The sequence below is a fragment of the Coccidioides posadasii genome, chromosome 4, assembly GCF_018416015.2.
Source record: "Coccidioides posadasii str. Silveira chromosome 4, complete sequence".
NCBI classification, from domain to species: domain Eukaryota; kingdom Fungi; phylum Ascomycota; class Eurotiomycetes; order Onygenales; family Onygenaceae; genus Coccidioides; species Coccidioides posadasii.
The window spans coordinates 1,855,407-1,879,963 of NC_089410.1; the positions used below are offsets into that span (position 1 = coordinate 1,855,407).

A 24,557-nucleotide genomic window follows, 5' to 3' on the forward strand; every position below is an offset into this window, starting at 1 on the left:
TTCCTCTTTGCAGCCCCGTTATTTTATTTATTTTGCTTTCCTTTTCTTCTTGTATGCATAATTGCTCTTGGGAGTTAGCATGGATGACCCTTTATTACAATGCAATCCCGCCTAAATTCGCCTTCTCACTTTTGAGTAAGCCTATCTTCAAGTTACTAGATCCGCCGGACACCCAAAAAGAAGGGAAAAAAAAAGGAAAAGAAAAGGCCAAAAAGACGTGGAGACTGGCCCGTCACTAAGTCAGGGCTCTATGATGACGGCGCACTGATCCTTTGTCGGGTTTAGGTATTATGCAGGCTTAGAATACCCTGTCCGAGGGCTGAATCCCTGACCTGACCCTGCCGCATGGCAACACTCGGCGTCATTCCTATCCCCAGACTCAATCTTATGTCACTCGGTTAGGCTTCTGGGATCTCTTCCAACCGGAAATGGTTGGGACATGCACGCACTCTTTTTTCCTGTGCTCTCATGAATCACAAATCTCATGATATCATTTTCACTCAGTGGAACACTATTTCCGAATAAAGATATATTAATACTGCTGATATATGTAAAAGTTACGAGCCGCCTGAATGCTAAGAAGAAAATATACCACCACATACTCCAGTGGAGTCTCAGAGCTGTGATATTATATTGCCTGGTAAGGGGATGATGGGGCTGTATTCCGAAGTGCTTTCAGAGAAGAGTATTGACCCATCCCCATCATTCTCATACAGGGTTTCAACTGCTCCAGCACCCAGAAACAAACTAATGAAAGTATGCAATATCCATTGCACAGCGAGAAGGGCAGGGTGCTAATTCTTTCCGCCGTTCCTGATGGGAGAGAATGTCGGGCATCGTAAAAATCGTCATTTTCAAGTGGATTGCTTATGCGACGCTGCCAGTAAAACTGCAGTGTAAGCTTATCCCTCGTCCTCACTTGTCCCAACAGGTTTCAGAGCAAAGCAAGCCTTTTCATGATATCCGCGGATATTGGGTGCAAGACGCAATGGATTTTCCATGGGATCAGTAGTGGGTTCAATAGTCTGGAGCATTTCTTTGGAGTCACGCTGCGTCTAGAGCTCCTACTTTCGACTCCCTTTCAAACTCCGGGTTCCTTGCTCTTGTAAAAGGGAGGATTTGCAAGGCCAACAGCACAAAGCGATCCTGTATGGCAAGGAAAAGTATCACATCTCATGGGGGAAAACAAGGAAAGAGACAGATGCTTATACACCGGATCCACCTTGTCGAAGGGCTTATCCAGCAGGTCCCTCTGAGCAAGACTGTCCCACGACTTTTGTTTGTCGTAGCCAACCCAAAATCCATATTCTGAACAAGGTTCGGCCTGGCCAGCGGCGAAAAATTTTCTTTCTCTATCTAGCTGGTAATTCGTGACAGACTGGTGGCTCGATTCTCCATATCCATGCCTGCAGGCTCACTGGGGATCAAATTTGTCTTAGGGTTGCAGCATGCTTCCCTCCCCCACAAATGTGGTGTTGCTGAGAGTCCAAGTTTGATTCTCGACTACCGCGACATAACCGAATCCACGCTCCTTTAGAAAAAAGAGGACGTGACTAGACTATCCTCGTCAACTTAATGAATTCCGAGCAACTTCAAATTTTGCCGGGCTAGATCCATAAAACAGGAAGTTTCAAACTGGTCTTATTATCTGACAGGGAGATTCGGGGGAAAAAACAAACCATCCTGTAGGAGCTGCAGCCCGGGAATCCATAGTTTAAAACTCGGTGAGCGAAAGTATGCCGTAACTAGCGGGGCCCAGGAGGAAAAAATTAGCCACATCGCCGACGCAACTTGCGAGGTTCTTACCCTTGAGAAGGGGAAAAAGATCACGCAATAAAGGACGAACTACTGAACGTTATCACATGCGCCAATCTTCGCCTCAAGGAGACACGCGCGTCGCTTCGAAAAGCCTGTTCAGCAATTCGGACACGGGCAGTTGATTGTTCAATGCGGAACTGTCGGGCAAGGCATCCTGTACTGTGGGGTGTCATGGGTGGAGGAATACAGGAGGCGGATGTACACACATACGTCCGTCATTGAAGGGCGAGAAAATTGGGCTTACACAAGAGACAAGGGAAGAAGTGGCAGCACCGTCTCGTTTTCCCTTTTCAGGCACACATACACACACACACACACACACACACACACACACACACACACATATGCAAGACAAAACAATCCTGATGATTAAGATTTTTTGGATGCATGCAACAGGTGAGCCAGCCACCCTGATGCTCATCACCTCACCGATACCGAGTGTCGCTCAACGCACGCGGGAGAAACACTTATCTTTGTTGGAACCATTGATGATCCGGTGATGGTTTAAGGGCAAGTATGTAACGGCTGTTGTAACCTTAGTCCGTACATTTTGCGAGGATTGAACTTTGGGTCAAAGTCACGGAAATTGACAAGAGATTGAGCCACAAGGAAGACCCGCCTTTGCCCGACCAAATACGCGTGCCTGATGCGAGCATCTGTGTGCCGTTCGTGCAGGTGGACGGGGAGACTTTTTTGGCTGGGGAGATGAGCCGGTACCAAAATAGCCACTCACCTCACCAGCATTGAGAATACGCTACAACAGGGCAGGTTTGAAGGGTCTCTTCCTTTTTTTTTTTTTTTTGTTTTGTCTTATTTCCCCTTCCCTTCCATTCTGAGGCACTCCAGCGACACTTCTGTGAGCGAACAAGGCACAGAGACCACATAATCTGACGAGTTACGGGCGGGACGAATCACACATTCCAGCAGCAGCGTATCAGTCCCGTATGGCAAAACGAGGGCGATGGGTCGCGATTCGTGATTCGCGTTCTCCTAGCGAATAAAACCGGCCAGAATCCAATCAAGAGCCGCTTAACCGCGCTAATGTCCAACCCTTGGAACGCGTTGGGTTCATTTCTTAGTCATGAATGCCACGCTCGTAACTTTGGTCCTTCGCTGCTCAGCATGTACCGCATCAACAGGGCCAGACACGGCTGGCAGGCGAATCAGCTGGCCCATCCAACCACCGCCCGTCCGTCGGGATGCTGGGACGTTGGGAGTGCCAACGCTAAGGAGTCCACAGAAAGGGAATGTGTTGGATCCATGACCCAAGGCAGATATATTAATGGCTCACCTGACAACCATTCGTTTCGTCGAAACGGGCATCCTCGGTTGGGCTGGTGATTGATCGCCAGAGGAACGAAAAGCAGCAGGCAAAGTTGGATAGGAAACACCGGATCGTGCTCCTGGCGTTAGACGGCGGTCCTTTAGACACCTATGCAAAATTGATGGGGCTACCGAGGGAAGATCTGATGCCACCGAATACACCCATACGTACTCCGTCCATACTCCGAGTTACATACTGGACCGCGTACAGTACGGGATACGGACTACGGGACACTGTATATACATACGTATCTTCATAACACTGTAACTTACAGCGTTACATGTGGTCGCCCTCTCAATCCACCGCAATGCCACCGTGAGGAGATTACCGCCGCCGAGGCAATTTTACCGCACCGGCTTGCTTGGGTTTGCGCTTCCCAGGTTGCTCCCCTGATTGGCCGTTCGCTCATCCAATATGGTTGAATATGAGCTTCCACTGGGCAGGCTGGGTTTGAAAATTACAGGCTTTTTTGGTGAGATTTGACCTGCCAGGCTCGATGCGGGATTGCATCGCAGCAAGCAGCTGCGTGCAGTCCAGCCTCTTGTCTCATTCAGCCTTCACTTATCATCGGTCTGAGAATCGAAAGAAACCCAGCCTTCCCTTCCCCAGAATCACACTTTCCTCCTTTCCCGGCTTTGTGTGGACCAGAAAGGAAACCCACGATTCCGTTGCCAACCAACCCCTTTCTTCCGTGCATACTTGCGCAACCGAAGTTTGATAGGGGGGTTGCGCCTGGGTCCGTCGTTTATTCAGCCATCATCAATCGTCATCCGGCCGCAGGTTGATCCTTTTTCCTCGTCAATCTTTCCCTCTCTACCAACTTCACTGGACAAAGCTTGGTTGCCGAGTCTCATCTCATGCACTGTAAGGAACGCTATCAGTCGCGATCCCGGGAGTTTGCTCAGCCTTCTAACCCTGGCTGGATTCAAAACCCCGACAAGGAGGACGAGTAATATCCCCCCACTCTCCAGTGCCTATCCTTCATGACCTGCGGCGTGCTGGCAAGCATAACAACGGCAGCGATTTACAGAGCTCCTTTATGAGTTATCTATTTTTTCCTTTTTTTTTTTTTGGCCCTGGTCAAGGACTCCTTTGCTCCAGTAAGCCGAGAAGGTGTATCACACGCATTAAGGAACCTCGCCTCCTTGATCTCCTACCTTTCGGGGTCTATCATATTACGCTTCGTGGCAGCTTGTAAAAAGATCCAGGGCGAGCAGAATAAATCGACATACATACATACATACATACATATCGGGTTATTGTGTTGCACTTCTCATTACTTCTTTCTCGTTTGCAGACTGGGGTATGTGCGCGTGTGCCTTGCTCACAAAATCCACCCAGGCTCCGTATATTCCCGTGTTACGCCCATCAAGGCAAATCAAACAGTCGTGCATGACGCTGGAGGAAAAGTGTCTCACTGGACTGGTGTGCTCCGTAGTTTAAACCCATCTTCGCCCAGGGCGCCAATTCTGTTGGAGCAAAAAGGTCGCAAAGTGTACTCCGTATGTAGCATTCCTCTGGAGTTAGTATAACTCACATCGCAGTTACTATGGGCTATCATACGCCAGCTTGCAGGGCGCTACGTTCATTCACAAACTCTCCACTTACCTTAGCGTTGGGGTCAGCGCCTTCAAACTTGCCCCGCCCCTTCATCCTCCGTTGCACTCCATTACATCTGGCGCCTGGGGGACCTAACATGCTTCGATATGTTCCAGCAATTCCGGCGAGGGAATTTCAGAAGAGGCGTCGCTTAAAATTATCGGTCCTGGGTGGTGATTTGCGGGTGTGAACATGGCAGGTGAAAGATGGGATGTATCATTCCTCCACATGGATCGTTCCCTTGGATCGTTCGACACCCCAATCATACATTCGATAGTCTGCGATGGTTCTGCAACTCTGTATCCAGGAATCGCTCTACGGAGTACTCTATAACGGCGATCGATGGACTATCTTGGTATTCCCCGAGAGTTGAGGTGTCGCGGAAGCGGCATACATGTAATGCACAAAGACTGCAGGGTGATGAAGCCCCGTTCCATCGACCATGGACTTTTTCTGATATTACGTGTGGTTTATGATTAATATTCTTAATAACGATGATTATGATTACGGATCTGGGACTAAAGAGTGGTGATAAGTGACGCTGGCGCTGCACATTCCTTGGATCATCCTCAGCCACCGGAAAGGATCTCAATGTATGTGCTCCGTATGTATGGAACGGAAACACCCTGCCCCCTCCCCACGAGAGTAACTCCGGTGGCCATCCGACAGGGAGTAATACATTGGTAATACGGAGAGGGATTGGGGCGTCGTGGGATGGACGGAAAGCAGGGCGAACTTTAGTTGGTGGGGGGGCGCGCGCGTTTGAGGTAAGGGGAGGTTGCTTGGGGCGCATCCGTGAGGACGGAAGGGAATTTACAGAACAGAGGGCGTACGGTGTAATACATACGACGGCGGACCAATGAATACGGGTGGTCATGCGGGTGTTACCAGGTAACAGGACGAGACGAGCGACCTAACGTTACCAACTCCACCGTGCCACATTCACTGCTGACATCAACCGCGCTAGCCCATCCCTTTCTTCCCACTTTCCCCCCCCTCCCATTCCCTTTTCCCTCGCTCGCGCACATTTCTTCTTTTTGCCATCTTCACGACAAGAAAAATTAACGAAGGATGGCGAAAAATTTAGGCAAGATCGGATCTTTTCTGGCAGCCATCCAAGCACCAGCAGCGATCAGCCTTCAGCCCTCCCGGTCCGGTCTGGTCCTGTTTCTGGGTCAAACCTCGCCAACTACCGCTAGAACCAGGGTGGTCACAATAAAAAAGGCCGGCATTAATTTGCGAAAAACATTATTTCTGCCCTTTCTGCCTTTTTTTTTTATTTTACTCCCGCCAAATTTCAATGATCCTGTTGGTGGGAAAAAAAAAAAAGGTAGCTGCTGAATGGATCATGGATGAAAAAGAAAGTGTTCCATCTTTTTCAATCTTTGTTATTTTTATTTTTTCCCTTTCCAAAACACCTGGTTCCTCGCTGTGGCCTATGACGATGGGTTAATCCTCTTGTTCGGCAAGACTTTTTCTCACCACCAGTTACGTACATTCCGTAACTCCCTATGCTTAGTACTAGTGAGACCCTCTTCTTTAGTATGATTCCGTAACCCTTCCCCGGGTCAGAGAAGCACCTCTTGTGTCTATCCATACATCCGGAGTACCACAGTCTATTGAATACGGCCTTTTAACCCAAGGGATCACTGCGACACTCTACCCGGCACTCCCGTCACTCCTTTTTTTTTTTTTTTTTTTTTGTGTTTTGCCGTCTCTCTTACTTTGAGTTTGATGGAGCATGCCTGGTCTCTAATTCCGGACTTCTCCTGTTAATTACTCCTGCTATCACCGCTAACTCTTTTCCGCCTGGGGCTGGTGGCATGTGGTGACGGTCCATCCCCGCCATGGTTGAATCTATATGTGAGACTTCACTTCCAACAAATCATGCCGAGAAGCTTCCACTTGACTCCACCCGGCCTGCTCTTCCAGCTTCCTCATTGCATTACACCACGACGCCTAACAGCGCCTACCACAATTTCACCGTCCCTCCTCAATAATACTAAAGGGGGGAAAAAACAAAACAGGCAGAAAAAAGGAAAGAAATTTATTTACCCAAAAAAAAAAAAAAAAGCTTCAAAATTAATATTATTCTTGTTGCCTTCATTGACTCCATTGACATGAACTCTTTTTTTTCCCCATTGTTTCTGTCATCTTCCCCGATCCACTTCACCTCTCTGTCCCGTTCGAGGCATGGTCCGTCCTCCACTTGAATGCAAAAACGATCAAACCTTAGATTGATGGACGCCCTCCTTTCTGATTTTGCTTTCACCACTCTTCTCAATGCTTCTTTCTCCTTCCTGACCTCGAACGTCAACTTATTGTCAGCAACACACCACCTTCTTCACCTTCTTTCTCGTCGCCCGTCCAGCAAGTCCCCATGCTTCATCTTCCTCTTCCTACTTGGACCGAACCTCCCTTTACCAACCGACCCGCTCGAGAACCTCCAACTTATAAGCAGGCTACCGGTCTAGAAGCCTCCGCGAATGCCTTGAGCTCGTCGACGGAATTCCATTACGGCTTATCAACCCCGCCAAAGGACATGACTGACCTCGCCTTCCCGCTCAGTCATGGGGGGCACGGCTACAAATTTCCTGGTCCCTTGCATACAAACATCAGCAACGTCCCTATGGCTCCTTCGGTGTCAGAACCGAAGGTGGTCACTCAGGGCTCACGACAACAACAGCCTCCGTCACTGACGAGCCAGCTACCAGAAAGTGAACCCAAGCCAGCCAAGGAAAGCTCCATTGCTATCTATCTTCAGGTCCCGTCATCGATCTGCGAGGATGGAGGTAGCTTGGCGGATTTTGCTGCTCAGGTGAGACCTATTCCTCTAGGAAAAACATCAAAATTGTGCGGCTTTTTCGACTGACAGGTGATTTGTCTGTAGATAACTTGTCTCTTCTGGTTCGCTAAAGCCTCGAAACTCAAGCAAATCGAAGATGGAGCGTCCTCACCCTACTATAATCTTCCTCCCCTTGATCCAGAGTCTATGCCTAGCATCGGGTTCAGGAAATGGATGACCACGATTCTCTCCACAACACAAGTCAGTCGAAACGTTGTCCTTTTGGCTTTGCTGTTCGTGTACCGGTTAAAGAAGTTCAATCCGTCTGTGAGAGGTAAACGGGGTAGCGAGTTCAGATTGATGACAATTGCTTTGATGATGGGGAACAAGTGTATGAATCCCCCTTTTTTCCCCCTCCATTTTGAGATGTCAGGTGAAGTCGAGGGATGCTGACATAGATCTGTTTAGTTCTCGACGACAATACCTACACGAACAAGACATGGGCTGAAGTTTCCGGTATAGCAATACAAGAAATCCATGTGATGGAAGTCGAATTCCTTAGCAACGTTCGGTATAATCTCTTTGTCACCAAGGAGGAATGGGAGAAATGGCACTCGAAGTTACGGATCTTTGCTCAGTATTTCGATCGTGCGTCCCGCATGCCCCAGGATACCTTGTCCCAGCAACCCAGAACGCCAATTCTTCAGATCTCACCATCCTTAACACCAATGTCCGGTAGCCCTATCACCCTTCCCCAGCCTAAAATTCCGACTCTACCTTCTCCACCTGCAACGAATTCTTCCGGGGTGTCTTTCCCACTTCCGATCGTTCACTCACCGGCAACTGTCGAGCCCCTGATGAATAATAGAAAGCGGAGCTGGGACGGACAGGCAGACGCTCACCCAGTGAAGAAGCTGGCAGGACCAAACAACCGTGTCCAGCCAGTATCGTCCCATGTTCTTTACCCGACTCCTGTACCACCACTATCAACTTCTGCATGCAGCACCTTGTCCAGTATGTCAACTGGAACGGTAGGATCCCAGCCAAGTGTCCGTGTTCCGCAGCTACCGACCTGTCAGCTTCCTACGCCTGCATTGACGATTTCTACCAACCCCCTCCCGTGCACTAGTGCCACCCTCTCCAACCAGCTGCCTGTCCCTGTAGCCCGTGCCATGTCCGCCGTATATGCAGCCCCCGGTACGTGGCCTCAGCAACCAATTACTCCGACATCTTTGGCGCCGTTACCTATCAACCTCCCGAGTGTCCCGGCCATTATCCCGGATCTCAACAGGCGGTCGAGCCCTTATCCGATCAATTCGTCAACGGATATATCTCCCGCTCTCTCGGCCTATTCGAGCCATACTCCCACCCGTCTTTCACCAATTTCGGTTCTGGATCGAAACTCTCCGTATCGACCAGTTCGGGCTGTCAACACCCTTTTGTATCCTCCACCACCTGCCTCCCTTCAGCAACCAAGACATCTTCCCATGGACATGATGCATTACCAGCCACTGAGCAAGTCTATCACTGAGCGTCGAACCGGCGTGTTGCCTTATTACCCACAGCCAGACGGGTGGTCTGAGCAACCTTACACACCAACACGCTCTGTTCCTCGCATGTTTCAGAGAACTGCCTAAAACGGCCATGTTCCCTTGAAAGAAGACGCCTAGCAATGCCTTACCTCTCTCTAACCCTCTTTTTCCCGCCGCCTTGTACAGCATTATATCTTTGAAGCCTATTTCGTTTTGCATTTCCCTGGCGTTAATTTGTAGATTGGAAACTGATGCATGTTTTATACCACATACGTTATGCGATCATGACAATTTTTATCAGAGGACTTTTATCTCTATTCTGGCCTGCCCCGTTTAAGGTGATGGGAGGCCCGGTCATCTTTTCTTATTCATTTATTATTGAAATTACTGGGTACTGGTCTGGTGCCCGGATATGGGGGATGGGGGTAAGGACCACCACCGTTGCGATATCATACATCGGCTATGAATTTAGTTATGTGGCAGCCGTGGACCGTGGTTTGCTACTTTTACTTTCAGACACTTTCTGTATGAGTACTCCGTATGGATTTTAATCACGTCTGTAGCCGTTTGCAGCGGGTGTTTGTTTGTGGCGGATACTGCATAGGGCCGTATCCGTTGTGCCCACACTATTAAACTTCACTTTGAATAGCACGGCATACCGTTAATTGCATCTTAGCATTCCCCTTCAAACCACCACTGGCCCCTCCACATTCTCCGCGTTCATTGCACATACGAACTCGCTGACCCAAGAAAAAGGGGCTGGGTCACGTGATGGGGATTGGATCGGGCCGTGGTAAATCCGGGGTTGCCGAGGGCAGAAAGCCGCCGCCTGAGCAGACGCAGCGACAACCGGGACAACTCTCGCGCTGGCGTCCTTGAAGCTGTGGCAGGGTACGAAGCTATGTTGGGAAGATCATTGCGTGAAGAATGCTGCGGAATGGCATCTCCGTAGGGCTCCGTATGGAGGGCTTGGACGTCCCGGAGAGCTTAAGTACCCCCGGCGGCGGCGGAGGAGGAAACCGAGCCTCGCGGGGGGCCGAGATATGAACCTAGGAGGCGGTTTTTGGCTACTAGGAAGTAATAACTCTACAGAGTCCGTTTTGGACTCCTTGTTTCTCTTTTTTTTTTTTCCTTTTCTGTTTTCTCTCCTATTTCCCTTATTTGTGCTCTGAATGTTTGTGCTGCTCACTGGCGTGACGAGGGAAGCTTGGTCTTCTTCACTTCGTTCCACTTTTCCTGCGTCTTTCCCTTCCAGTCTTTCTCGCCTCCGTTCCGGGATAAAAAGAGGAGAGGAGCTCCGCCTCTATTGCTCACAGTGCACCGCAGGCTGTGATTCCGACCACATGGCCCCTTCCAGCTCCTCCGCTCCGTTGCCGGAAACAAACCCAGCCGTCGACGAGAGCACGTACCCAACGGCCCCGCAACCCCCCGCCTATCTCCCGCTCGTCAAGCTCTTCGCTCTCGATCGTCTCGATGCCGGTACGGAATCGCCCAGTGGGCATAAGTACGAGCGATTTCGCGCGAAATACGCGCCCCTGCGACCGCGCGAGTTTAGAGTCGCGTATGGGGGTTATGTATTCGGGCACTCCGCGTACGCAGCAGCAAAAACGGTGGATAAGGGTATGCTGATACACGTATGTATTGATCGATACATGCTTGGTGGATCTTTGGCTGCTTGCTTCATCATGAGCCTTTCCCCCCCCTTCTTTTCTTTTCTTTTCTTTTCTTTCTTTTTTTTTTTTTGAGATAAAAAGCCCTCCTGTTTTATCAACTAGATCTAAAAAGAAAGAGTAACTCCTGCAGAACATTACCGGTTCCTTCACGGCTCCAGGCACCGGATCCATCCCCTTTACATTTTACGTCCGCCATGTCCGCGAAGGCCAAACGTACTGCCTCCGCGCCGTTGACGTCCGTCAGAAGGAAGAAATCTGCTTTTCATGCCTTGTTAGCTTCAAGCGCGTTGAGAGCAGTTATAATTTCTGCTTTCAGCCTCCCATGGACATCGACGGAAGATACAAGGTGGCTCTCCAGGGAATCAAGCGGGAAAACCAGCCGCTGGCACCGTCGTTAGATACACCACAGTGGACCGAGGAGGTGGAGAAGGGCCTTCGTCCGGCCGTGCCGTTCTCGGGTACCGATATTAGAAAAGTGAAGATGAAAAGGTACAACGAGATGGTTGGGGCGAAGGAGGATCCGACGCGGTATCGGCAGGTGCATTTTTATAGGTTGTTTGGGCTCCCCGGCGACGATGAGGAGGGGAGCGGTTACGGCAGGGACGATATCGCTGCGCTCCGGGCCCGTGATGAGGCGGGTGAGTTTGATAATTTGCATATATGCGCGCATCTGTTTGCGAGCGATAGGAATTCGTTGTGGTTGATTGCGTGGGCGCTGAATAGGGCGCAGCGGGTGAGGCGGATTGCGAGTTTGAGTCATACGGTCGTCATACATACGCATGGGCCGGCGATGAGGATGATTGATTGGGATAGGTTGGATGTGCATGCTGGGGCTGATGGGACAGCAGATTTGGGTGAGGGGAGGGGTAGGAAGTGGTTTACTATCGAGGCGAGGACGACAAGGGCGGGGGAGAATAGGGCGTTGCATCAGGGGCAGATTTGGGGACCGGATGGGACGCTGGTGGCTACGACAGTGCAAGATGGATTACTAAGGGTGTGGGATGATGGGGTGAAGCTGTGATATATTTTGGTTTCGTGACGGGAATTGTAGAGCTGTCTTGTTTGTCTGTTCTAGTTGGGTTACGGACATATTTAGACGGTACATAGAGAGTATCCTCGGTCATATACACGCAAGAAAGCTCGGGTCATAGTATGAAATAGTCTTATTCGTACAGACAAGCGTAGATGCCATGTAACCAGTTCACTTAATATACACCATCAGAAGTAAAACAAAAGAAAGGAAACTACCACACCCGATTCTCCGACGCCTTCTTGCCGACCTTCTTCGTCTTCTTCCCCTCCTCTCCCGGCGGCGTAAAGTACAAACTCGGTCCCTCTCCGTCTCCTACTAGATAACTCAAATAGCCCCTATGCGCGGGATCTCTGTAGTACTCGATATCCTTACGATTCGTGGGATCCGGTAACCGGTATTGGAACCCTTCGCCCTTTGCCCTGGGCTTATCGAATCCCATACCAATACTCAACTCCTTCGTCTTCGCCTCAGCACCGTCCCCCTCAGCTTCAGCGTGAATCTGGGCATTCGCCCACGCCAGCGAGACGTACGGATCCGTCCTGCCGTTGAGGATCCGCTTGATGGCATGTCGCGTGTAGTAGCGTGTCACTATCGTTCCGCCGGCAGCTTCAACGGCGGCAATGGCGGAGGCGGAGGCGCGGGAGACGATGATGTTGATGGGTTGTTTGAGGGCGGTGGAGCCTCCGCGGCCGAGCAGCTTGACGCCGTCTTTGATGCCGTGGATGCAGCGGGTTTTCACGAGTTCTCTGATGGTGATGGGCTGCGAGGGATCGATGCGGCCCTGGTTGATCCAGTCCTGGATGCGGTCAAGATTGACCTTGGAGATGTCCGCGGTAAAGCTGGTTTCAATCGGGTTAGCAACGGGCCCGGATCGCCTATTGAAAGGGCAAGGGGGGGAGGAGAGTGGGGGAGGAGTTTACATATTGTCAAATCCTCTCTCTCCGTGAACGACGATATCCTTGGTCTGTCCACCGTTGAAGCCTGCGGGTACTTTGCCATGCTGCTTTTGACCCTTGTGACCTCGACCAGAGGTCTTACCCTTGCCGGAAGCGGGACCGCGCCCTCGTCTAATGCGCTTATTGTATGCGTTTGGAACATCGGACAGCGTCGACAGGATCGATGCGTAGCGGTTCTGGCTCGACTGCTGGCTTAACGACTGGCATGGGAAAAGAGAAGGAAGGCTGCGGAGGAGAGGTGATGGGGCCGAGGAGAGGAGCTGTGGCTGCGAGGATAGGGCCCCTAGTGATGGAGATAGGTGTGACGGCAGCCGCCAGGGCAACCGCGGAGGCATTGTGTCTATATCTTGTTATCCGGAGCAAGGAGCGTGCTGTGTCTGCATTCAGTCGCCGCCAGTTCGACTCGGCTTTTTCGTCGTTTTGGCGGTGATTTTCTGAATCACGTGATATTCTCGGGAAATTAATATTACGTGCCGACCACGTTGACGGGCAGGTATGATGGAGACACTGCTAACCGCTAGTTACCTTCCTCTCACCTGCTTAGTCAACAACGCAATGTAAAACGTGCCTCTTCTCTCTTTTTCCCATTGTCCTTCGACGAAGCAAACAATGGCTCCACACCGCCACCAGGCCTCCCTAGAGGGCATCCTCAACTTCTCAGGACCTGAGTTCTTGCCAGTGCAGAAGCGCACGCAGGCAAAACAAAGATTCTACAGTATCATCAACTATTGTAGAACAGAGAAACCGCCTGATGCTGCATACAGCCGCCCACTCCTTGTGCAGTACACTTACGAGTATTCGTGCTCAGAATTATCGCAAGACACATTCTTACGCGCCTTTTTTAAGTCGATAGACCTAGATGTTGCTGGAGGAGACATTGACTTTGATGATAACGGTGATGAGATAAATGAGAAGCTGACCAGTTTTGCAGACTTCCTGCTGGACAACTTTTTTATACCGCGTTTGTTGCCCTGTCTACTACTACATCCATTGTGTGACATTTGCTAAACTTCTTTCTTCTTGCTTCATATAGTAAAAGCCTCTAGCCAGCGCACCACGCAACTATCACCCGCTCCATCTTTCAGCAGTCCAACGGGCTCAGGGTCCAGTTCATGAGTTTGTCGGGACGCCAGAACGATTATCAGTTCTCCGAGGCGCTTGCCTTATTCGTGACCGTCATCGCTGCGTGATATCTCATGCGTTTGATCGGAAGGAGGCAATAATTCGACTGATACAGCAGGGCAGTAATGCTCAGGACGATGAAGGACATCAACTTCAAGGCCAGCAATTAATGTTTCTCGAGGTGGCGCATATTCTGCCACATTCTCTAACACAGACAGACTCGGACAATACTTTAGTAAGGCATCTGCTGAAACGGATTTCTTTTCTTGACTTCTTCTTTTCTTTCTTTCTTTCTTTCTTTTTTTTTTTTTTTTCCCCAATCATTCAGGACTAACTGGTGCATAGAGTGAGTCCAAAAAGTCCGCACTTATGATCCTCAATATGTTCGACTGCGATGTATCTCTTCTCATTGATGGGACAAATATCGACCGAGCCTTCAACGCCATGACCCTGACCCGTGACCTTCATACCATCTTTGGCAACTTCCAAATTTACTTCGAGCCTGTTCCTAACCAGGAACACACCTACCAAATCGATACTTTTCTTCCTGCTGCTGCCTTACCAGAATTCCGATTTCCTATCACCCGTACCTTACACCTCACTGATGATCGGTCCATCGATCCCCCACTACCCCGACTCCTTGCTCTACACAGAGCAATTGCGTGTATCCTTCATTTCTCAGGCGCAGGAGAGTACATTGACAAGATCCTTCAGGACATGGAGGAGCTCGGGGCGCGAGAGGGCGGGTCCACGGAACTGGGCCGACTCGTCACGTTGAGATTGGGAGGATGGCTTGATGAGGCAGTTAGTACTTAGAGTGGGCGAGCGCTTTACTGATTCGCGCCTGCTTTTCCAAAACTATTGAAATACAGGGGACGATCCAGGTTCTATTCAATGTCGTGCTTATGATTGTTATGATCTATGCCAATAACGCCGTATTATACCCAGGAATCGAATCATTTTGCTTTTAACAAGTTAAGAGGGCCGGGATATGACATAACGACAGTGCATGACAAGTTACACATTCCATTCAACAAACAAATCGTCAACCGTAGGTAGGCACAATAAGTTGGAGAACAAGGAGCTTCCAATGGATTGTGGTGTTTTACAACAATGTAGCACATGGGGAAAGATTGGGCACGATGCTTTCAATAACTGAGAAACAGATTCTTCTCAAGGCCTCATTATCGAGTCGCAATACTGCGCCTAATATCAAGCATCCAGCAACCCACGCCTCGTCGAAAAAAGTCAAAATAAAACCAATGATTGAGATTACTCCGTTGCGCTGTCAAGGAAGATGGAAAGTTTTATGCGACTTGGCATGTCACGACAACTTGGCATGTCACGACAAACCCGGACCATCAAACCGAGAGTTGGAATCCTCAACTTTACCATTTGGTGCGTGCTGAGCTAACATGCCAGCACAGGAGCCAAAAACTGAATAGCATGCTGGCTAGACAGCTTGGTAATGCTACGGTGGTGAAAACATTCGGGACTGAGTTTGCTTTTCATTTGCTATCTCCTGGGCCGGGCATGCGTCTTTATTTGATCCCTCAGCTCGCTATTTTCTTTTAACAGTCTTTCTGAATGTCTCATGCTTGCCTTGATCTTCATATTTTTTCCATCCCAAAAATTTACCTGCTCAACTATCTTATCACCTCATTCGGTGGCGATGAGTGTTCTGAGCATGTAGATAGCCCTGCACAAGTCATGGCATCTAATAATATCTTCTAATGGAATGCATTGAAGGAAAAAAAGATCTAACTTTTGATGAATGAGTTTTGGAGTTGCTTGGTGGCTGGGCACCCAGTCAGGTAAACGAGTGTGGATCACAAGACCAACTAGAATATCAGTACAGAGTATGGAGTAGACAGCAGAGAACTGGAAGAAATATATTGGCTTTAGTTGCTTCACTCTATCTGGCCTAATTCAATAACAGTGGCCACATATTTTGAAGGGTTCTGTTTACACAGTAGGCAGGATTATTCCTCTTTAATATAACACTGAAAGATGTAAACCTGATTAATTGAACAATGCACGCTGGGTATCCAAAAAAAAACAGGCAAAACACAAAACACAACCACAGTACCCTATTCTCTCCCTTTGATACTATCAATAGCCTTGTCAAAAGCTTTGATGATCGGCCCATATAGAATCTCTGGGTCCTTTGGTGTACCTGTGAAAATGGAATTACCTCGTACTGGAAACAAGATTCCGCGTAGCTCTCTGCAAAGTGGTTTGACGCAATCGAACACAGGAGGAAATTCCGTTGCCAAAATGACCTCAAATATGTCAGCTTCAACACTACCTTGTTTAGCAATGGCGATATCCTCATAACTTCCGGTATACCAATTTGTAAGTAAACTGCTTCTAGGCTGACCTATTAAATTGCGCCCTAAGTTCCAGCCGCGACGACCACATTGCCAAAGAAGAACATAGAAGAATGACTCAAGATCATGTCGATATGTATGATCGATGCTGAGCAGCACCTCGATAGCCATGAACTCCATGGTGCCGGTGCGACAGCGCGCACCGCTTCGCCGGCCGCCAAGTTCTTCGGCTAGATCCATATCAATCAGCATCCCTGCGAAGCCAGTCTTCTTTGAATCTGTTATGATGATGTTGTTTTCGGAAATATCTTGATGAAGGATGTTTCCATCCATATAAAGGGATCTATGTGTCTTCAAGGCATCATGAAGTGCTTCCAACAGCTCCAAAGGGGTCTCATATTTGTGGATCGGCCGGCCTGCGGGATAGATGACAAGGCAGCAAAAAATCTGGTTGTCATATGGGCTGTTGCTGGGGACAAGCAGACTGGTCCCCTGGGCTTCTTCCACATCGTATGTAACCTCGTTTCGCGGACCTGATCGGTGACTAGTGGACCTGGATCCCTTTGATGATTTTGTGCCAGCATCAGCGGACTTTCGTTTCCTTAACGGACGCTCTCCAGTAGTTTCTGCGGTAGTTAGGTCATTGAGGTCGCTAAATGATCGCGAAAGGGCACTCGGCGGCTATGACTGAGAAAAGAACTGAGAAAGGGATGACACCGCCCTGGGAGTACCACAGAAAGAGTACGGCTTTGTAAATGTCATGCCTGAGCGCATCTCTTTGATGCTGGTGATGGACCAATGACCAACCAATGTAGCAATGCCTTTGACTCCTTTTTGGTTGGCCAGTCTGAGAAGATCTGCTTCGGGCTTCCTTCTGTCAGATGTCCAAGAGAACTTGGTGATGTAGCTCCAGTTGTCAGACTCTGGCGCATATGGTGACTTGGTGAGATAGCAAGACGTTCCACAACATACAATCACTTGTTGACAGGTGAGAGGCTCTGGTCGCAGCTGCACCCTGTTTATTTCAGCGCCTTCTTGCTCAATATTTATGAAGCAAGAGTTGCCATCTTGCTCTGTGAATGTGTCCAGACCCAGTTCATCCTCATTCATCATCAGATAGCCAGTAATCACCTGTACAAATCGTTCCGGCTCATTATGAATATCAAACGGGCCTGGGCTATAGCATCCAGAGCGGTCAAAGACCCACACCTCCATCACACGCCCGCAAATGGTGAACACATGGAGGTAGCAGCGTGTTGGCTGACATGCAAACACATCTCGCGCGTAACAGGCAAGCTGAACTAATGTCTTCTTGATGCCATTGCTGTTGGATGCCTTCAGCTTGCCAACCACCTCAATATCTCTCCAGTCGTGCTCTGAGTCCGACGGCTCTCCACTCTTTTGTTTAATGATCAGATCAACCTGCCGCCGGGCCTCACTGCCGGTAAGCTCATTTGGAATGTTTATTGTATAGTAGCGACGACGCTGCCTTGAGAGGAAATCTTCCTGCAGTCGAAACAACCAGTCCTGCATTTGGATTTGGGTGGGTGAGTCAGGCAGAGTGGACCATCTGCCATTGACATATTGGTCTTTGATTGACTTGTAAGTGTTCCGCGCACGATCTGTCCAGTCCTTCCTGTCAAAGTATTTATCAAAGAATCCTTCCACATCTTGGTATGTGCAGCTGCGGATCTCCTCAAAGACTCTTGCCTCAATCAGCTGCCGAGTCTGTTCACTGCCTTGCTGTGATGCGGAGGAATGGGTGATGGGTGTGTTGTCAAATGTGGGAGGAACACTTGCTGGTGTAGGGGTCACTCTTGAGAGTGTGGTAATGAGATCAAGAATGGCGCTCCAGATGTCATAGTCGGATGCTTTTTGGATGATGAGCTTCACTAGTGGGCGGTAGTGGGTGTAGCTGAAGTCGCCGTTTCGAACACGCGCAAATAGATGTGCGATTTCTGACGCGACATCACAACTGCTGATTCTTGACCGAAGAACAAAAGCTGCTTCTGTATTCTGCAAAGCAGCCAGAAGTCGTGATACTGCCTCCTGGCAGATGTGTTCAGGTATGTCATTGGCCCTATCAAGAGAATGTTCCACGTCCAGGAGTGACCTTTGTAATCGGTCGAGAGAATCATTCAAGGGATGATCTTTAATAGTCTTGCGATCGTCTTCCGACAGGGAAGTCATTTCTTAAGAGAAGAAGAAAACGGGAGATCAAACTCAGAGGAGCGAGGTTTCTGAGGTTGAGGGCTCGATAGTTGTTAATCCTGGCATGACAGGCGGGATGACAGGAATTCACGACGTCGCCTCGGGGTACTTAGATAAAAGATACAATTCAAGCGATGCTCTGAAAACCAACCAGCGCAGAACCTTGCTCGAGAAGGAACAAACCGTGTCGAAAGACTCATTGTTTCATGATGACCTCATGTATCTGATAAGGCCTGCCGCAAACTACAAGATAAAAACGAAGCTAGAGTCATCTAAGATATTTCTTGGCTAATTGTTCTTTCTGCTGCTACATTTCTGGGCTGGGAGTGGTTGAAATCATCACTCCATCTAGATGAACAACACTTGATGTAAAATTGTTTTAATTGCCTTACTGCCAAGAGCAAGAATTGCCTCCAATAGACTGGTGGTAGATAGTAAATCCGAGCCGAGCTCAACCTTGAGAGGTTTATGTTAGGTAATCCAACCAGCACCTCGCTCACATGACCCACATAGATTAGCCGAGATTCCCCTTTAGGTAGCTTAGTGAATGACAAGCATATAAGTCCTCCATCAGGTTATAGCTCTTTGTGCTGAAGAGCAAGTGTATAAGATTGATTTACAGCTCAATTAGATATTGAAGCTTATGATCAACATTCTGAACAGTTATTCTTGTGGATAATGAGGTTTTATAAGCACAAGAGAGAGTGTATATTGAGATAGATGTCTTTTATATGTGCAATCTCTGTAGCTTTCTAGCACTAAGCTGGGGAGTGAGTTGAATCCTGTAGCTTTTTGGCATGTGACCAGAGAGTAAGTAAAATGCCTGCTAAATGCATCTAGCAAGTAAATTGAGCATCTGATAACACCAAAGCCATGGTGAACTGTATGGATGAACTGAAGTACTGAACTTCTGACTGGAAGACTTCAATAAATCTCTCTATACTCTAAACTGAGCTTAGATAGTTGAGTAGGCTCAGAGACAGCCCACCAAATAACAAGCAGAAGTCTAGAAAGAAGAGTGAACTTCAAATATTGTGCAGAATAATGCTGAATTAACAAAAGATAATATAAAAGCAACAGAAGTTGATGTAAAGATAACAGAAGATAGTACAACAGCTAATACAGTAAGTAAATCTTCTATCAGATCAAGCAAGTACTGCAAATACATCTGCAACAATGCAGAAGAATCTAGAGTATAAAGCTTAACAAGAAGAAGAAGAGAATCAAGAAATAGACTCTGATAAGAAACTAGAAGAATATGTTAGCAATCTTATAGACACAAATACACAAATTGGCAGAGCAATCACCCAATTTATGAAGATTATAAAGATAGTGAAGAAGTCTATAACTCTGGCTGAGACCAGTAACTATCTAGCATGGAGCAAAGCTATTCTAAAGATAGCTTATCAAGTAGATGTTGAGAAGATTATTCTGGAAAGGCAAGAGACTTTACTATAGCCAGAGCACTTAAAGATTTCACAATACTGAAATGTTCAGAATAATTAACTATATAGTTTAATCAACAGCATAATATCTGCACAAGCCAGAGAACACTTTGAGAAATTAGATAATCTTAGTGTCTACAAACTCTAGAAAGCTGTAAGAACAGTCTTCCAAGAGAGACCTGAGATACAGCAGAAAAGTCTACTTATAAAGTTAGTAAGAATGACACCACAATCTGCTGGCTCAGAAAGAAATTATATAGAGAGATTTTTAGTAATTTATAAAGAATTTAAGAGATTAGGTTCAAACAACTGGACCACACTCTACATAATATCTTGAAGATAAACATTATGTTCTGATGAAGAGAGTTCATACAGAACTGATTTGATATAGCATGCCAGAGCAGAACAAATCTACTAAAGAAGAATTTGAAAGATCTACTAAAGAATATTCTCTACTAAATTCTTAAGAAAGATCTGAAGAAAGATAGATCTACAAAGTCAAATATAAATGCAACAAGCTTGAATCTCCAAAAGTCTTATAAGAATATGAACTCTGAATCCAATCTAGAGAAGAGCTCACTGCAGAACTGGAACTGCTATATTTGTGGCAAATCTGGCTATTTGGCTAAATTTTGCAAATCTAACAAGAATTTGAAGCCTAACAAGTCTAAAGAAGACTCTAAAGATAAAGACAAGAAAATAACTATAGTTGCAATGGACAAGATTCATTCAGTTTATAAAGCAGTCTTCTCTATAAAAGAAGCACACAAATCCACAGACAAATGAATTCTTGATTCTGAAGCTGGATCCCACACAACCTCATGTACAGATCTAGTTCAAATGGACCCAAAGAGCCATGCAACACAACTGCTTATAGTGAATGGTTTGAAATCAGTCACCAGAGAATTTGGCACAGCCAGTATCCAAACTAACAACAGAAAATTGAGTATTGGGGGGGTTAGAATTGTGCCTAATCTCCAGATTAATCTCATAAGCTTTGGGAAGCTTATATAAGACAGCTTTACAGTGAAACAGCTTTATGTCAACAGAGAACACATCTTCCTACTAGAATCAGCAGATAAAACACAGAGCTTCAAAGCTGTGCTTAATAAGAATGATATTCTAGTTCTATAAACATCTAGAATACACAATTTACTGGCATTGGAGCGGGGTACAATGGGATGCCTCATTAAAGTAGGTGAGTTAGTTGATATGGTGAGAGCACAAGAAAGGTGAAAAATCACCACATAGTAAGAGTATGGTTGAGTAGTAAGTGTAGAGATAGATATGTTCTAACAGATGCCTAAGCTTGCAAGGAGTAATAGTACTAAAGAGCCCCATACTAACACAGGCAGCTCTAATGAGAAACAGTAGCAAGTTTTATAAACAAGAAATCTTCATATTCTCTAACTAATAATCAAACTGGTAGTAAGGAATGAGTGTGTAGAAAAGAGCCATGGTGCATGAAGATAATAAGCAAGATGCAGAGGCTACAGATGATTTATATAGCTCAAGAATAGTAGCTTTGAAGTAGTTTGTGCCTTGGATCAGAACAATATTTGTTCTAATGAGATACTGAAATTCCCACTACATTTTCTTCTGATCTTTAATGTTAGCATCCTCTGACAACAAACAACATATAAAATAAAACAAAACTAATTTAGTAAAATAAGAGAATAATAAATAGTAATGAGCAGTCTGGTAAGGAAAAACATAGAAAATAAGAATAAGAAGAGTGATAGCAGCAATTTCTAATAGTGATTACCATGATTCTCTTCTTCCACCAAGTTTTCAGAAGAAGAAGAAGACTGAACTGACACTGGGTCAATATTGTTGTGCATACAATGCCAATAGAATTTATTACCAAAAGCTTTCTTTTCAATTTGGTAAGTCTTGATAATGATATTCAGAGCAATTTGTGTGGCCTTTAGACACCAGTTATTAATGAAGTCCTGAGTCTTTTTGTCATCAGGGCCAAAGAGAATATCAAGTTTCTCAATTATCATGGGGTTGTTCCATCTAATTCATCCTACCAGGGCATCTGATATAGCTTCTAAGCCTTGTAATTGAATAGCAGTAGGGAATCAATATGGAACCAATGCATAATAATTTGAATGGCTGGATGGAGATGAAGGCTCTGAAACTAGATTTCTATATGCAGTGGAGAGCTGGGATTATGTACCAGCTTCATTAACTTCTAGATGTTCATGATTCTCTTGAATTGCCACATATCAGGGTAGTATAGTGCATTGGATCTTTTTGCATGGACCATGGGCTCCATGGGGTAGCAGAGGGCTTGTAATTTGAATATTGCCAGGTTTGCAAATGACATCAGTTCATCTAATACCAAATTTTCTTTTGTTGTCTTTGGTATACATTGTATCTTTAATGTGGTGAATATAGCCATCAGTGGATAAGTCTTGTTCTTTGACTAGTCCCTACTAATTCTCTAGATAGTTATGCATTTCTGGCAAGATTTCTGTACAATTGCTGGGCTCTTCTGCAGTTAAGATCAAGAATTCTTGTATCATGTTAACACCTCTTCCAGTAGTAATAGCATCTGGAACATTAATATTAATATGGTGAAACCTAGTTTTATCCCCTGGCTTAGCATACTTGATATAGTATGGATAGAAGATTAATTTTCAAGCATGGTTGGGTCTTGTCAGTATGTACTATAGATAGTACACAGGGTTCTGGTGCATAAGTTGTTGACTGATACTGTGATACATTGTTCTTAATCATCTGTAATTGTTGCAACCTCCTATCATTCACTGATGATGGTAGTACATGTTGTATTTATTATTGATCCAGGTGAGTACTGTAGTAGTGGTGTCTTGTAACTTATTGTTCCACCAGTACATTAGCTGAAGAATGACAACAGATTCAGTTGTTTCCCATTTCTTCTGAAGATTGCTGGTGGTGAACTTGTTAACTCAAGTTATTTGTGTGTATCAGTTGAAGTCAAATGTTCTTATGTTTGTGATCAGAGAAATAATTAACTGATGTTTAAATTTGTAAATGTCTAAAGCATCTTCAGCTCTAGCTAGTCTATTTGCCAAACAGAACCAGAGATAGATGCTGTTATTAGTCTTGACTGAGTCAATATTGTAATAATTTCTATAAATGTAAGCTAAACAGTTGAGAAGCTCCTTTCTATTAAGTGTGCAAGTCTGTAAACCAAGTTTTGAAGCCATTAGTTTAGCATGGTTATAGTATAGATAGATGTCAGCTTTCTTATCACTAAAGACCTTTTCTAACTGCTTCAGGATATGAATAAGCTCCAACTCTGAATGCATTTTTGTACTCTTTATCTTTTGGAGAAGCTGCTGTTCAAAATCACAGCAATGACAAGTACCAGAGCATACTGCTATGACAGATTCTTCTCATTCATGTCAGAGTATTTCCTCATTACTTTTAGAAGGAATAACAGACTCATCTTTATTATCTAGGTCTTGGAGAGTTTGGTGTGCTGACATAGCTGTAATTCTTTCACTGCAGCACTTCAGAGCTTCTGATTAGCTAGATGGATTGACCAGTATGCTGGTGAATTCAAATGGTGGCTGTGATTGGCCAGTTTTCAATCCACACAATCTAATCAACATTGTACTATGTATAGAGGCTCCCAATACATTGCAGCTATGCAGCATTGACATCCCATCCATTGGAACATCTCTTGATAATCTTGGTGACTGTGGTTCTTCTAGTAGATCTCAGGGGCTGCTTGCAGTGGGAGGGCTTCTAGTGATATCCTGAATTGAATGTTGGGAGCTAGATGACTGTGGAAGAGCCAATAGCTGTAGAAGACCATAGTTTCCAATAGTTAGTTCTTGTTAGTGTAGGGCATCTCTTAAAGAAAGTTTGCAAGTATGATTGACTTCTTTATCAGCTGTAGTATAATTATCTGGCAATATAGCTAAGCTCTGATGATGTCTAGCTTCTGTAGCATCTAGTCTTTGGAGCACTGTGCTGTTAATATTGTTGGTGAACTTATTCCAATTCTTGTAGATATTTAGAGTATGGCAAAGCTTTTGTGTGGCCTACAGACTCTTTACTTTTAACCATATGGTATTAATTCTGTCTATCTCCCATGTAGCAACAAGCCTATTCTTGATTTTTTACATATCAATGCAATGTTGTTTGATATTCAGGGTAATCTTTCAAGCATTATGAAAATCAGCTTCAAAATTGGCATGCATAACATGTTGCCAAGCTCTGGATCTTTCAACATATTGATAGAAATGGGCCACTAAGTCAGTAACTACATCAGTCACTTGCATAAGTGTGTTCATCAGCTCAACTTGTAGACCATATTGATGGTGTGGAGCTTGGTTATTGATGTATTCCATAGCTGCTGTTAGATTATTGAAGAAATGGTTATTCAAGTTGACTTCACTGTCTCTAGTAATGACCAGACCTTGATTTTTGGTTGCTGGTGCTAAAGGAGGCAGGTTGCTTCATCCAGCCATTTTTGAAGAATATCAGAGATTAAAGAATTTGCAAATGTCAGAATAACAGAATAGAAGAAAATGTTGAATCTGTAAAAAGAATCAAGCTTGAATGTAAAAGAAAGTAAAAGCTTCAGCAAAGAAAAATTAACCTTTAAATATCTTCAGAAAAAGTGAATGCTAAGCAAATAACAAAGAAAGAGAAACTTCCCAAAAGAGCAAGCAAAAACTTCACTTTACAGGCAAATAAAAGAAACTTCCTGAATAAGCAAGCAAAAAAC

The 24,557-nt window shown here is 46.1% G+C and overlaps 5 protein-coding genes across 5 annotated transcripts; 3 read left to right on the top strand and 2 right to left on the bottom strand.

Annotated features, from left to right (window-relative positions):
- Window positions 1-6,350: 6,350 nt before the first annotated feature.
- On the top strand, window positions 6,351-9,710 carry D8B26_007455 (uncharacterized protein). Its single transcript, XM_003066986.2, has 3 exons — window positions 6,351-7,559; window positions 7,632-7,917; window positions 7,995-9,710. The coding sequence occupies exons 1-3, from the start codon at window positions 7,122-7,124 to the stop codon at window positions 9,161-9,163; spliced, it is 1,893 nt and encodes a 630-aa protein (XP_003067032.2). The 5' UTR covers window positions 6,351-7,121; the 3' UTR covers window positions 9,164-9,710.
- A 691-nt stretch (window positions 9,711-10,401) lies between these two features.
- D8B26_007456 (uncharacterized protein) lies at window positions 10,402-11,878 on the top strand (the record flags this gene model as incomplete). Its single annotated transcript, XM_003066987.2, has 2 exons — window positions 10,402-10,692; window positions 10,862-11,878. 2 exons carry the CDS (start codon window positions 10,402-10,404, stop codon window positions 11,750-11,752), a joined length of 1,182 nt encoding a protein of 393 aa, XP_003067033.2. The 3' UTR covers window positions 11,753-11,878.
- On the bottom strand, window positions 10,850-13,102 carry MRPL10 (mitochondrial 54S ribosomal protein uL15m). Its single transcript, XM_003066988.2, has 2 exons — window positions 12,685-13,102; window positions 10,850-12,603 (listed from the first exon to the last, which is right to left on the bottom strand). The coding sequence occupies exons 1-2, from the start codon at window positions 13,053-13,055 to the stop codon at window positions 11,976-11,978; spliced, it is 999 nt and encodes a 332-aa protein (XP_003067034.1). The 5' UTR covers window positions 13,056-13,102; the 3' UTR covers window positions 10,850-11,975.
- A 227-nt stretch (window positions 13,103-13,329) lies between these two features.
- On the top strand, window positions 13,330-14,791 carry D8B26_007458 (uncharacterized protein; the record flags this gene model as incomplete). The annotated part of the gene is made up of 3 exons (XM_003066989.2): window positions 13,330-13,681; window positions 13,767-14,077; window positions 14,188-14,791. The coding sequence occupies 3 exons, from the start codon at window positions 13,330-13,332 to the stop codon at window positions 14,656-14,658; spliced, it is 1,134 nt and encodes a 377-aa protein (XP_003067035.2). The 3' UTR covers window positions 14,659-14,791.
- Window positions 14,792-15,932: 1,141 nt separating this feature from the next.
- Window positions 15,933-18,531, bottom strand: D8B26_007459 (uncharacterized protein; the record flags this gene model as incomplete). Its single annotated transcript, XM_003066990.2, has 2 exons — window positions 16,904-18,531; window positions 15,933-16,798 (listed from the first exon to the last, which is right to left on the bottom strand). The coding sequence occupies exons 1-2, from the start codon at window positions 18,360-18,362 to the stop codon at window positions 15,933-15,935; spliced, it is 2,325 nt and encodes a 774-aa protein (XP_003067036.2). The 5' UTR covers window positions 18,363-18,531.
- Between the last annotated feature and the right edge of the window lie 6,026 nt (window positions 18,532-24,557).

What these genes read in the sequence shown, in the direction of transcription:
- D8B26_007455 (XM_003066986.2), top strand. Translation starts at nt 7,122, where the DNA reads ATGCTTCATCTTCCTCTTCCTACTTGGACCGAACCTCCCTTTACCAAC. An exon ending in TGGCGGATTTTGCTGCTCAG is followed by an intron (nt 7,560 to 7,631) that starts GTGAGACCTATT and finishes ATTTGTCTGTAG; the next exon opens with ATAACTTGTCTCTTCTGGTT. An exon ending in TTTGATGATGGGGAACAAGT is followed by an intron (nt 7,918 to 7,994) that starts GTATGAATCCCC and finishes AGATCTGTTTAG; the next exon opens with TTCTCGACGACAATACCTAC.
- MRPL10 (XM_003066988.2), bottom strand. Translation starts at nt 13,055, where the DNA reads ATGCCTCCGCGGTTGCCCTGGCGGCTGCCGTCACACCTATCTCCATCA. An exon ending in GAGAGAGGATTTGACAATAT is followed by an intron (nt 12,604 to 12,684) that starts GTAAACTCCTCC and finishes GATTGAAACCAG; the next exon opens with CTTTACCGCGGACATCTCCA.